At 32.4% G+C, this 14490-nt stretch overlaps 2 protein-coding genes across 4 annotated transcripts in view; one reads left to right on the plus strand and one right to left on the minus strand.

The window, feature by feature from the left end:
• The window catches only part of LOC112052786 (telomerase-binding protein EST1A), a 30963-nt gene extending 25629 nt beyond the window's left edge, over positions 1–5334 (minus strand). For all 3 annotated transcript variants that reach the window (XM_052881483.1, XM_052881484.1, XM_052881482.1), the window contains exons 1-4: positions 3977–5334; positions 3351–3484; positions 2335–2495; positions 1163–1432 (exon numbers count right to left, since the gene is read on the minus strand). In XM_052881483.1, coding sequence (XP_052737443.1) covers positions 1163–1432; positions 2335–2495; positions 3351–3484; positions 3977–5033 — 1622 coding nt within the window. In that variant the 5' untranslated portion in view covers positions 5034–5334. The remainder of the gene's footprint in view (positions 1–1162; positions 1433–2334; positions 2496–3350; positions 3485–3976) is intronic.
• A 1970-nt stretch (positions 5335–7304) lies between these two features.
• Positions 7305–14409, plus strand: LOC112052800 (TAR DNA-binding protein 43-like). The gene has a single exon (XM_052881490.1). It carries the CDS (start codon positions 7529–7531, stop codon positions 8759–8761), a length of 1233 nt encoding a protein of 410 aa, XP_052737450.1. The 5' UTR covers positions 7305–7528; the 3' UTR covers positions 8762–14409.
• Positions 14410–14490: the final 81 nt, after the last annotated feature.

Raw genomic sequence — 14490 nt, forward strand, 5'->3', positions numbered from 1 at the left:
TTTTTAAAACAATTATTTCTAAAAACATCATCTGATGAATTATGTTTAAATTTGTATGTATTAAATGTTAAAACAATGTTACAAATATGATAAAAATTACTATCAGTAACATAAAGTAAGATATTTTAAATGTCATGATATACTTTACCATCACAACATGTTATTAAAATTCAATGTAAATGAATATTATATTAGGAGTGTACATACTTGTATACTCATACAATAACTCAGATTCACAACAAAGATAATGTGTAAAATCACAATCTCGTTAAATCCAATGTATATTAATGAGCCATTTAAAACAATCCGCAAATGACTGTCAAATTATAGTAAGCGACACTTTTATCATATGTGTCAATTTAAATACAAGTAACATTTTTAAAGGGTAATTATGTGTGAAAACCTGTCCGAAATACTAATAGGGTTGATCACAGTTTTTTAAATTGTATACAAATTAAGAGTATGCTAATAGTAAAGCAATTTTGTAAAAGTAACAGGGTATCTGCGATCATTACTTTTTGATTTAAAGGGTCAGATTTGCGGCACTGCAGCGGATCCCTGAAAAAACGCCCCATACAAATTGGTACGATTTATTGACGTCCGTCGTAGGTACATAATGATCGTTAGATTTGTATGGGCGTTCAAACAAAATTACTAATATCTTTGTTATTTGTTCACATATCAAAAACGTCACATTTAATGTAAGGAAGCTAAACTGTATGAATTTTCATCTAACTACGATAAAAGATTTTTAATAAATTTTGAAATTTTCTTATTTATTTTGTAAATATCCAGACAATCTTTGCTTTATGCATAAATTAATTAACATTGACCTTATTTACCCGAATGTATCATAAAAATCAATATATTCAAACCTAGTCATCATCCCCATCTACTATACTATAATAATAAGTCGGGTTTTCCTTCCTGACGCTATAACTCCAAAACGCACGAACCGATTTCCACGGTTTTGCATTCGTTGGAAAGGTCTCGGGCTCCGTGAGGTTTATAGCAAAGAAAATTCAGGAAAAATTTCAACGTAGGGTAGGGATAGGGTAGAGGTAGTTGAAAGTTTACATCGAGTTTCACGCGAACGAATTCGCGGGCGTCCGCTAGTAGTGTATATAAATTTTCATTTATTATTTTGATAGACAAATCTCACCTTTCAGAACTTTGCTCCCGGCTATATGATCGTAGTGAGCGCCATCGATCCAAATCATCTCTGCTGTTACCAATAGTTGAAGAACGATTACTTCTGTGGCTGTCACGCCGTTCTCTCTCTCGTTGTTTGAGACCATATGCTGCTGTATCATGGTGTACACTGGCAATACTATCTTTTCTATTGTGTTCAGCATCATTCTGAACGCTAACATTGCTATCCTTTCTGTTTCGTTCTTTTTTTTCTAAATTTCGAAGTCCTCTGCTTGAGCTCCTTTAAAAGTTATATTATTATTAATGTGCTGTGTGTGGTGGCAACTTCAAAATAACAAAAATAAACTAAAAAGCAAAAAAATAACATTGTATGTGCTACCTTCTGATCAATTTAAAGGCGGTGCCAAGACAGTGGCGTATTAATTAAAGCTGTTTCCGAAATAACCACGGGAAAGAACTGTCTGAAAATCCTTGAACTTTATGGTTGAAATGGCTTTAGTTAATGCATCACTGTGTTGGCATCGCCTTTAAAGTGATCAGAAACACATGATGATGTTTTTCGCTTTTTAGTTTGTTTTTGTGATTTTGAAGTCAGTTGAAATTTTTGTTAAGATTTTATTTTTCTGTTTTTAGTGTGTCTTAGCATGTGAGTGTGTGAGAGCTTAGTGAGCGTAAGCAACAGTACGGACAAAATGTCGTTGTTTTCATTTTAACTACAAATTACTGTACCAATATTCATGAAAATTAAATGGGACCAATCTAGAAGTATACTCTTTCAAACAAAAAATTAAGTTTAAAAATTGGTTAATAAATGTAAGTTATGAGGTAACAGATATTAAATAACAAAAAACATACGCGTCGAATTGAATACCTCCTCCTTTATTTTCAAATCAGTTAAAAAAGAATTATACAGCAAATGCAAAAGAATATTTTTATAACTCAACAGTATGAGTCTCTAATTTATCCTTATGTCTCGATATCTAACACAACACTGTAGATCAAGCCATTCCGATGCTATGTTATTTCTTCTTGAACCAAAGTATCATAATCTAAACACTGACCAATGAGACAGCAATCTTCTCCTGTCATTTATCTTTGTGATATATAATTTATGAATGTGTATTATTGAATACAAGATAATTGAGTTTTTACTGTAAATAAGTTTCACTGTAAAAACAATACCTTCTATCTCTCCTACGTGACCTTGCAGTAGTCTTAGATTCACGGGACTCATTTGGTTTGACCTCTTGAGTTTGACTTGATTTAAGGCTTTGAGAAAACGATGTAGATGTATCACAGACTTCATCAAATTTAATGTTTTTTTCAACCTCTTCATTCCAATCCTATAATAAACCATTGGAAATAACAACACATTCAGTCAATTACACATAAGTACTTAATAATAATGTGTAAATACAAAAGAAAAACACTTATAGTTCATTATCAAGCACTTATAATAAGTTATCACTAATATGTGATAATGAATCCTACAAAGAATGATCAGCCTAGACCCACCAACCTGCTCTGTATCCATGTAGTGTGCCTAAGCTCCAATTAATTCCAGAGGAGTTGCTCACTTTTACTTGTAGTGGGACTTTAATTCAACATGGATTGAAAATCCAGAATGGATACTTTCCGTTATTCTATAATACATGGTCTGTTACCACATACTTGCTACTTATACTACAGCCCTACTTTATGTGTGCTGTTTACCAACAAACAAATTTAAAAAAGAGGGTATAAATCTCTAGTCATTACACACCTAATAATAACTAACTTATTCTTAAATTATAGAAAGTAAATTTGAATAATAAGCTTAGAACTAGAACGTAGATATATTATCAATAAAACTTTATAAACAAACAATATATAATTTCAAATAAATAAGTTATGAAATGACATGCATGCTTAATTTCTAATTTGTTTGTTGGTAAACAGTACACATTAAGTAGGCTGTAGTATAACTTGAAATATCTAGATGAAAACATCTGCAGCAGTTTCAGGATTTTTTGAACATTAGAGTACATATTATTATTTTTGAAAAATACCACCCATTACATATTTGTGAGCTTATTTAACAATTCATCTCAAATGCTGATGAGTAGAGGCACAATATCCATATATATATATATATATATTTTTGCACCTTGTTTGAATAAATACTAGATCTAATACACATAGTGACAAGATTAACTTACCAAGTTTGTCATATCTGAAAGATTTGCTGATATATGTGAAATAACATCTGCATCATTTTCATTTTCATTGCTCTCAATACTATTTTCTATTTCATATTTGATTGCACTTGATTTACTAATTCCATTTCTTGAGGCTTGAAATAGACACAACAATTATTAATCACACATTTAAATTATATATTTAATATAAGAAGATAAGAATTAATTTATTTGCTAAAAACCATTTGCATTATTTGCTTCTGCCTACAGCTTTGATTATGAAGGCAAGGTCTAAGTAAAAATAAAATTTTGTTTATATTTATCTTAATGTTACAGTAAAATATCTTCAGAGAGATTAATTGAGAGATAATTAATTTCAAACACTTTCAATGGGTACTTAAAAAACCTACATCTACAGTTAAAGTTACTTGATTCTGCTAATAGATTATATAAATCACATGAGTACACCTACAATTTGTCCTACAAGATATATCATTAATCCATCCTAAGCTTGCTGAGCACAGGCGTTTATTCTAATATTTGAATCAAGTTACTAATGTTGATCTTTACAATGACAACAATAACCTTGAAGATATTTAACAAAAATAGCCTTTTAAAACTTTAGTTTAGTTAGTTAATCAACTTACCACTGTCATATAAATTCTTTTGATTTTCATAATCACTTACAAGTGAGTCTGGTTTTTCACATGCACTTTTATTATCTATAATGTTAGGTTCATATAGATTCATATAAGAGCTACTTGGAGTAGACCTTCTTGAATTTTGTAATTCATAACTTTTTAAATATGTTGATACAAACTTCTCTCTATCAAAGTTTTCATAATCCCTTAAACGTCCCCTTCCTCTGGAAGGTAAAGTTTGAGACCAGTTTGCATTGTTGGGGCTATGGATCTGGCCTGGACTATGGGCAGACTGTGTCATATCATTGTGAACATATCTATCTTTGTTTAACTGGTCTACACTATCAAAGCTCTGATGTCCCGATTGCTCTAAATTATATTTTTTTCTAAACCTAGGCGGTAAATTGTCTATATTAACAATATGCTTTGATCGAGAATCTGAGGGAAAACCAGCAGAATTTCTTCGACCAGAGGGTGGCTTGGCACCAGATCCTGATTTATTTCGTCCTGCCCATGTTTCCATACTCCTACTGTCTCTGTTTCTCTCTAAGTTTTGGTGAGTGGGTGATATTGACCTAGCCTCTGAACCCTGCCTCTGATGTCTATTATTAGAAGGGTGGTGGTCATTACTAGAGCTTTCTTTTTGGTGAAAATCTCTACCTGGGACATTCCTAGACTGGTATCCTGTTGTAGAACCATTATCATGTTTACTGGTCATTCGTCTATTGCTATATTGACCAGAACTGTCACTCTTGAAAGATGATTTTGGCTCTTTGTCAATATCGTAACTTGAATATTCTGACCTTGGTACGTACAGTTGTTGTTCAGGCTTTCTATGTCGACTATTTGTAGTATCTTTACCAGAGGCATTGACATCTTCACCATTCACAGATAGTTGAGATCCAAAATGACTATGCTCTCTTCCTCTAGAACCATTATCTAATTCATAAGAGTCCATTCTGGCATCTATACCATACCTAGATCGTCTTAGAGGGCCACTACCAGGTTTATACAGCTTTTGTTGTGGCTTGTTTTTTCTATAATCTTTACAGTCATCATCCATATCAATATCACAGGAAAAATTGCATAAAATATTGATAGCTTAATTAAACCGCAAACATTATTGCTAAATATTCAAGCATTTTCAGTTTCTTACATACATCGTGTTGGTTATATTTAATTTCTTTATAAACAAATATCACATTTTTTAACCGTTTAGTTAACTGCTAATAATATTGACTTTAATGAAATTGCTTCACGATGGTAATTTAAGTTAATTTATCAAAAAATAAAAATGAAAACAATGCATGAAATTACGTTTGTATTATTCCGTTCCGATTTCCGTAGATACAAATAAGGTACCTTAAAGTAGAGTAGGACTTTAACAATAATCTGTGGATTTCCGTAGGTGCGTAGCGCAAATTAGTCATTTTCTGTGACTTCTCAGCATTGCCACTATTTATTTACCTAATTCCCCACAAATAACTCCTTTCTTTGTGGGCAAATAGGTAAATAAGTCGGTCACACTTAACCTGGAAATCCCCATTGTTGGATACTTCATAAAAAATAGTTCAATAATAAAGGATTTAAATACAACTATTACAATTCTTTTAAGCCGATTAAATAAAAGATAATAGGGTTGGCCGGTAAAAGCTAATCGCAGATGGCGCCTCAGTATTGTTGTACCCACTTCTAATACAGTCTTTCCCGACGAGTTGGAGGGGAACGGGATTGTTGGTCAAAATTAAAAAAAAGAATTGATCACCATTGTTTGGTTGACATGGATTTTTATTCAAGCACATACAGCTCTTAGTTTTTCAAAAGCAAGTCTGCTCAAAATGCTTTGAGCAAATGCCTGTACTTAGTTGTGCTCCAACTCTCTCGTCCTGTCGCTTTTGTCCATATATTTTATAAATTTTCATAACGTGGAAATCTGGAAAATAAACAAACGCAGCCGTGTTAATCATACAACTCACAATATAAATAGTAGGTTACAATCACTTTATATAATGCCTATAGTACTATTTTATTACAAAACTTTTAAAACAATTTAAAGCTATAAAAATATAAGTTTCTACTTAAGCAATGAAAAATATTAGTAGTAACTTCTATTCATCATCTCCTTACCCTTATCCCACTTAAGTAACTTACATTTTTCTAGTAATATGACTTTCCTCTCTACGTATTACATGTCCATACCAAGCTAACCTTTTACTCCTCAATTTTTCTGTCACTGGCGCCACCTTCAGACTTCCTTCCTTATTTTTATCTATTCTTGTCACACCACACATCCATCTCAACATACGCATTTCGTTCACATGCATTCGTTTACTATCCATCCCTTTCACATTCATTTTCACAACATTCTGATCCATACAGCACGACAGGTCTTACAACCGTTTTGTATATTTTACCCTTAAGTCTATGAGGCATTCGCGGGTCACATAGTACACCTGAGACCTGTCGCCATTTCATCCATCCCGCATTCATATTCAGTTTTCGTTTGACTGATTTGTAGACCAACACTTTCCAATTTCGTCTGCCATTTTCCCAGTCTGCTCTGTACCTCAGATGCGTTTTCTCCGAAAAGTACAATATCATCGGCGAACAGCATACACCAAGGTGCTTCTTCCTGTATTTACTAGGAGAAACAAATAGGGGCTTAAAGCCGATCCTTGGTGTAAGCCCACCTCCACTTGAAACTTGTCAGTAACACCAGCTTCTGACCGTATGCTCGTGCATGCATCTCTATACATTTCTTTCACTATTCTAACATACTTCCCAGGTATTTTATTAGTAGTAACTTCTATTATAATATAAATTTTGAAAAATGGTAATTTTCCCTAATTTTAGGGAACAAATAAATGTAGCACATTTGGTAACCCTAAAATGCAGATAATCCGATTAAATTGAAAATGTTTGTAACGCACGGAAAATGCCTATTCTGGATGCAATTAACTTACCTACTTAATTTCGGTGGTTAATCACGCAAATTTTAATTATTTCGTACTATTTACGAATTTCTTTTGTTATTTCTGGATATTTTCACTGTTTTTCAAATCCTAATTACAAACTTTACTTGTTTATCCTAGAAAGATTATATTTTCACATTTCCGTTAACTACGGCTTTTGCAGCATAAATATCTTCTAAAATATGACCCTGTTCTCTGTCTACGCTGTATGGTAAAAAAATTATCTGTGGTAGAATTATTACATAATAATTTTAATTCATCAATCTTTTTTTAGTATGGTAACTCTAGAAAAAAAATGTCAATTTTAGAAAGTTGTCGTTTACCGTTGTAGTACGCAAAACAACGTTTGATACTTTAATTTATATGGCGATCAATGTGTAAACGTAATTAAATGATCAAAATTACTTGTGTTACGTATGTTTTCAACAATTTTATCCATCAGATTTGCAATGGGTTCTAGCTAACCCGTAGCTGACGTATTTTATATTTTTAAGGTATAAAAATTGTACAGAATTATTATTTAAGTGAAAGTATCTGTGTTTATTTTTATTGTATATATTTTAATATCGTTCATGACTAAGAAATAATGTCCTTCGAGTACTTGCCCGTGGCTGAAGATGAAAATGAAGAACCCATAGAACTTCCAATCGAAGAAGATGGTACGTTGATGTTAACCACAGTATCCGCGCAATTTCCCAGCTGTTGTGGGCTCAAGTATCGACATCCCGAAACGAAAACGTTTAGAGGCATTAGATTAAGAGATGGCAGGCTTTTCCCACCTCCAGAAGGTTGGGGTAATCATCTCTACATTTGCAGTTTTCCAAAAGAAAACAAACGAAGAGTTGGTGAACATTCAGAAACTTCGTCGTTGAAAAGTAAACGTAATGATAATCTGTGCTCTGATTTAATCGTTTTGGGATTGCCTTGGAAAGCAACTGAACAGACTGTACGTGAGTACTTTGAGAAGTTTGGCGAGGTATTGATGGCCCAGCTTAAGCGCGACCCCAAAACTGGCATGTCTAAAGGTTTTGCTTTCATCCGATTTTCATCATATACAACTCAAATGAGAGTGTTAGCGCAAAGACATATGATAGATGGCCGTTGGTGCGATGTGCGGATACCCAACTCCAAAGAAGGGTCTCTTAACTCTATGCCTTGTAAAGTTTTTGTTGGACGCTGTACAGAAGACCTGTCAGCCAATGATTTAAGAGAATATTTCTCACAATTTGGAGAGGTCACTGATGTTTTTATTCCAAAGCCTTTTAGGGCTTTCAGCTTCATAACATTTTTGGATCCTGAAGTTGCACAAAATTTATGTGGCCAAGATCATATCATAAAAGGAGTGTCAGTTAATGTGTCAAATGCATCTCCAAAGCAAAACAAAAGTGGCTCTAACCAACGGAATTTACCAAGCAGAAACTATGAAGAGGGACACCCTCACAATGCTACAAATAATAACTCGTGGAGTAGCCGTAATATGGATATGGTAAATATGCAAGCGTTGAGCTTATCTGGACAACACGGCCAATCAGCTGTGGCAGGTGGAGGTGGTCAGGGGCAAGGTGGCAGTATGCCTCTCGGCATGGGAGGCTTGCCAGTGAACCAGGCACTAGTGGCAGCAGCTTTAAACCAAGCTGGTTGGGGTTTGATTAACAACATACCTTCAGGAGGCTCTGAACAAGGAGCTTTTGCAGGCCCAGCGTCGTCTGCTCCCCCTGCTCCCCCAAACTTTCTTTCATGGATGCAACAAGGTAATTCTGCACAGGGACCTTCTAGTCAGTGGGGCCAGAGACACCAATCCCAAGGGCATTCTGTTTGATCCAGTGTCTGATTTGATAAGCTCACAATAATCTCTGTGATTGTAGCAACAATTAGATAATTATTTGTCTTAACCTATAATACAAATGGGTTGTTCTGTTGGTGAAGAGTGGTTTGCTACTGATGTTATTAATTTATTATGAATTGCTTGTGTTTTGTTGTTTTTTTTTAATATTATTTCAATATTATGCTGTTAAATGTTTGGATACATTTGAAGCAGTAGCAAGGTGTATATGTAATATATTATTGTTGGTGTGCTTTTCTTTAATAAAATTGACTGTAAATAATATTTAACCCACTAACTATTTAAAAAACTAAAATTGCAATATTTTTTGCTTTACAGTACTTTAACACTGAATTTGAGCTGTTGTTTGGCTATATTTATATTTAATCAAAAATCACTTGAACGTTTTCTGACTTCAACAAAATCTAGTAATAATATCAGCATCAAGTTTTGACTATTCATTATACTCACCATCTGTTGTTTTAAGCCGCCTACGGCTGATATTTTAATTGATTATTGTCAGTAGCTGCTGTAATAAATAATCAAGCATGCATCCATTTACTACAAAAGTTAAATATTATTATCTTTTTGGAAATTTTTATTGAATTGGTATAAATTATATACAAATATCATAGCAATCCATTTATATTTCAAGTGTTAAGTTTATTTTTGAGTATGTGTTTATAACTTCTGATGTTTTTATTTTTTGTCATATTAATTTTTAGATACATGTATGTGATTGTGAATAATAGATAATTTTATACCTTATAAAGTCAAGCTATAAGCCTAATTATAAACTCTATGGTGTTTCGAAGGGTAAGTAAGGTAAAGGGCCTCTTCTTAGGTTCCCATCATATTATGTGCCATACTACATGATACTACATGGTAGTCCACACATGATGAAGATCTTAAATTAAATCTTAAAGTATGGCTTGAAAAGGCCCAGACAGGAAGACATACTTAATTATTTCTGATGTAGAAACAAGTGAGTTTGTAATATAAAAGTTTTATGTATGCTTTATGTGACATAATGACCAAATCATTACTGTGAAAATATCTTTATTTAGGTCCAAAATTACCAATATGAATTACTAAGATGAAAGATCATTTTAGTAAGTCTTAAATCTCAAAACTTACATCTTTACTTACAGGTGAAAGAAAATCTATTACTTACATACATAACTACATGTATCTCTAAATCTTACACCCCAAATAAATTTTAACTTTAATAGATTAAGTGTACTGTGCTTATTATGTACCTATGTGTTTGTACAACAGATTGTTGAAAAATCATACTTGTATAGAGAAAGATAGAGGTCTATTGATTGTTATCATTGTTTATCAAATAATGTTGATTATTATAAATTTATTATGTGTGTTTCCCCAGGATATGTGCAAATTTATGGTAAATGTCTATTTTGACAAAATAAATGGCTAGATATTTTTGTGACTAAGCAATGTGGAATTGTTCTTTGGATGGGTAATCTAGTAGTAGATATAGTAAATCCACTGGCATAATTATATAATAATATGCATGTACATTATGTAGAACAGAAATGATGTTGGTACAAATTTTTAAGACTGTAAATAACTTTCAGCATGTATTTAATAAAATAGAATATAAAATGTCAATAAATATTTTAACTATTTGCTGCAAAGTTATTGTAAAACTAATTTGATTTGTTTGTTGTGATTCTTTGAAAGAAAAAAATAAAATTTAATTCTGAGTTGTATATTAATGGAGTGCCTCACCAATTAGTGTGTATAGTAAGTTAATAACAAAAATATTGAATTATCGCATATTTATATTTAATATGCAGATTTTATTTAATATAATATGACATTTAAAATGTAATATTTTGACTAGGATTGTGTATAGAAAATATTTCTTATGTCAATTTAAATGACTAGAATTTGTCCAATCAGTCAGTGGATTTGTTATTTACTTATTTGTATGCCTAAATAGAAACTGAATGTCTATATTGTAGATAATTATGATTTTAATAATCATTTAAACAAAATATTTATGCTTATAACATTTCATTTACTCATAATATATGAATATTAAGATACATTTTAGACTAAAAACCAGCAATATACCTAGGTATCTGAATTTTACTAAATCAGCTATGTTTGAAAAATTACAGTATAATTATAATTTATTTTGACTAAATACCTTCACATTACATTTTATCCCATTTCAATGCAAAAAAAAGTAGTTATCCACCAATTTGTTTATGGTTTTGCAGTTAGACTCTGTCTAAACATCTATATTCGTATTTTTTTATTAGGGCATGGTATGTAGAACCCTCATAGGGCGAGGAGGGCAACATCGAATGACGTGTGCGAGAGTTAATATTTGAATGGAGAAGCCGATTCATCAATCAAACAATTATTATTAAACATTGCTGGCAACTAATCCTAAGAGAACATGGGTCTTTTGCCTTTATTTCAATCCCTAATATACTCGTGTATTGGTATGCCAGATGCTTCTTTAGCAATACTATGATAATAATTGACTGACTTGACTATGGTCGAAAATAAATTATTGTATTTATAACTGGTAACACAGAGGCGACCGCTCGCCAGCATTTAATTATGATAGTGAAGGCGCTATTCTTTTTTCGGACGTGTTATCAATTTTAAAGTGGATTGAACGTTGCTGGCTTTTATTAACAAACGCCTATTAGTAATAAATAGGTTCCACATAACTTTGTATTGAAAAATTATGTAATGGGTCAATTCGAGTGAATGTGCACACACCGGTGCCACTACAGTGTTGGCTAGTTTAACCTGACCAGAAAAATAAAAAACATGGATTGAGGGCGCCACAAGTACTTTTTCACATTATGTACATTAGTTCCTTTTTATTCCGCAATAAGGCGATGTATTTTATTTTTCCTAGTCGGGCTAACATTCAAAAGGGAATGCCCATGCCCGGCCCTGGCCTACCCTAACCACCCGGCAATTTACTTGTATCTAGAAAAATCTTAATAATGGGGATGATGACTAGGTTTGAATATATTGATTTTTATGATACACACATTCGGGTAAATAAGGTCAATGTTAACTAATCTATACATAAAAAGCAAAGACTGTCGGGATATTTGCAAAATAAATAAGATTGTAAAATATCAAAATCTATTAAAAATCTTTTATCGTAATTAGATGAAAATATACAAAATAAACAAAATTACTAATATCTTTGTTATTTGTGCGTTTATGTAAGGAAGCTAAAAAAATAAGTTTTGGCTTTCTTACATTAAATGTGACAATTTTTAATATATGAACTATAAACATAAACGCACAAATAACAAAGATATTTATTAGTTATTTTGTTTGAACGCCCAATTAAATCTAACGATCATTATGTACCTACGACGTCATTAATTCGTACCATTTTGTGGAGCGTTTTTTCAGGGATCCGTGGCAGTGCCACAAATCTGACCTTATGAATCCCTGTAGCTCCGAAAGTAATGATCGCAGATACCCTGTACTTTTACAAAATTTGCTTTACTATTAGAATACTCTTAATTTGTATACAATTAAAAAAAACTGTCATCATCCCTATTCTACTTTAACGAAGAAATCATTAATTAATCAACAAAGTTTGCCACAACGTTTAACGACATCTTTAATTTGTCAACAACAAACAAGCAGAGATCGTTTACCATACAGCCTGAGTAGTACGACATTTTTTGAAGACTTTTTTTGGTTTGTTTGTTCGTTCTCTTGTTTGTTAAGCTTGTTGGCAACAGAATAAAAGAATGAACAGCTTCAAGTGTATTACCTTTTTGGTACACTAGCGAACATGTTGAGCAAGAAGAGTGATAAAAAAAAATCCTTTTAGTAACTTACTTTTACTAAGCCAATTATTTAATTAGATCCTTATTTATCATCACCTTATAATACTTATAAACGATTAATATAATACAACGTCGGCACCCAGGTATACCCCATAACTGGGTTCCGACGTTATATTGGCCGGTGGGCATTCCTCTTTTAAAATTTGTGACCACAGGCTCTTATCTTCAAGCCGAACTCGCACCAACACTTAAATTAATTCCTGCAATAAATTAGTATTTTTATGCTCTTTGTAAATTATGAAACGAACGAAGTGCACTCGGTACATTTTCTTGTGAATCATCCATCTTAATGTGTGTGCTTAATAATCATGGTTTAACATTATATAATTATTATTACAATACCAAGGCCTTCAATAGGATCAAATAAACAAGGTGCTAATGCTAATTAATGAAAAATAAATGGTTTGGTTCCAATATAAAATATACTTCCAATATGTATAGTGAGTACGAAAGGATATTTGACATATCCATTGGATTAAACTTATACGGACTTATTCTATTCATATTTGCTTAGACTCCGCGCTACTAAACCTTAACTAAAAAATATATACCTACCAATGAACTTGAGAACCTTATCCTTTTTGAAGTCGGTTAAAAATTGACAGCGCACAAATGACATTATGACCGCCATTACCAAATGACAATGAGCGGGTGAGCGCCAGCAGGACACTATCGCCGCGTCTACGGGACTTGTTTCGTGGCGCGGAGTCTAGTTTAATATTCATAGAACGTTCAAGGTGTAGAAACATAAAACGAAACGAAAACCATACGTACGTATGTCACAGTCACATCACGAGACATCAAATTTAATTGTACCTACTTCGTATATAATGACTCGATCATTGTACAACTTGCTATAGGTAGTTTTATTACTGGTCAGTGGTCACCTCAACACAATCACACTGTGTTTGATAATGCCGATCCCAGATGAGAGGCGTTTAACGTGCCGAGTGCAAGTCCACTCACGCGTTGACACTCCTGGGTTCCTGTTTGGAAAATCTACGAAATAATATGGAGGATAGTAGGTACAATTTAATTTAACTCACCAGCATAATTATTAAAGTAAATAATATAATGCTGCTGGTAGGGAGTATTATAATTTTAATCAATGTTTTTCAGATTATCTGTGCATTTGCACTGTAAAAGTTGGTTATATTTATAAGTACTTATGTCAAATATCCTACATTAATCTACAAAAGTAGATGTAACTTGTAAGATGTATGATTTATGTGTGTTAAATTATAAATTCAGAAAGAGAAATAATAAGTAAAGCCTTTCCATAAGTCAGGAGCAATACGGGATAACTATTTATTACAATAAGCAGAGTTTAAAAAATGTTAATCGAGTTACCTAATAAAAAAATGGAATCAATGCAGAATTACTGTGTAGTTATAGGCTAATTTTATTTCTGACACTTTGATTGTTACAACTTGAAATTCTGACCTTTTGTTTTTTCTCTGTATACCTTCATAAACGTTGAAATAACTTACCTATTACCTAAGTATTCATTATTTAGAAATTGTTTTTTATACATAGTAAGTTTATCTTTATTAGTTTCGTAAGTCTTCCTCGTAACTGCTGTGACTTCGAACAGTACATTATAATATTACTTATATATTCACACTTCATTTATGTGTTGTACGAGTTAATGCTAATGTAAGTATTGCTAATTTCCCTTAGCTTTTACTTATATTCTGGATTCGTTTTCACACCAGTTTCATTGATTCTATTGGATTTGTTTTGTCTGCGTTGATTTAATAAAGTACTTAAAATCAGAAATACAGGCATGGCATGATTTTACTCTATCTTCCTACTTACCTACCTTCCTACCCATATTACTTATCTTATCCATACTACCTA

Source organism: Bicyclus anynana, chromosome 5 (genome assembly GCF_947172395.1).
Source record: "Bicyclus anynana chromosome 5, ilBicAnyn1.1, whole genome shotgun sequence".
NCBI lineage: Eukaryota > Metazoa > Arthropoda > Insecta > Lepidoptera > Nymphalidae > Bicyclus > Bicyclus anynana.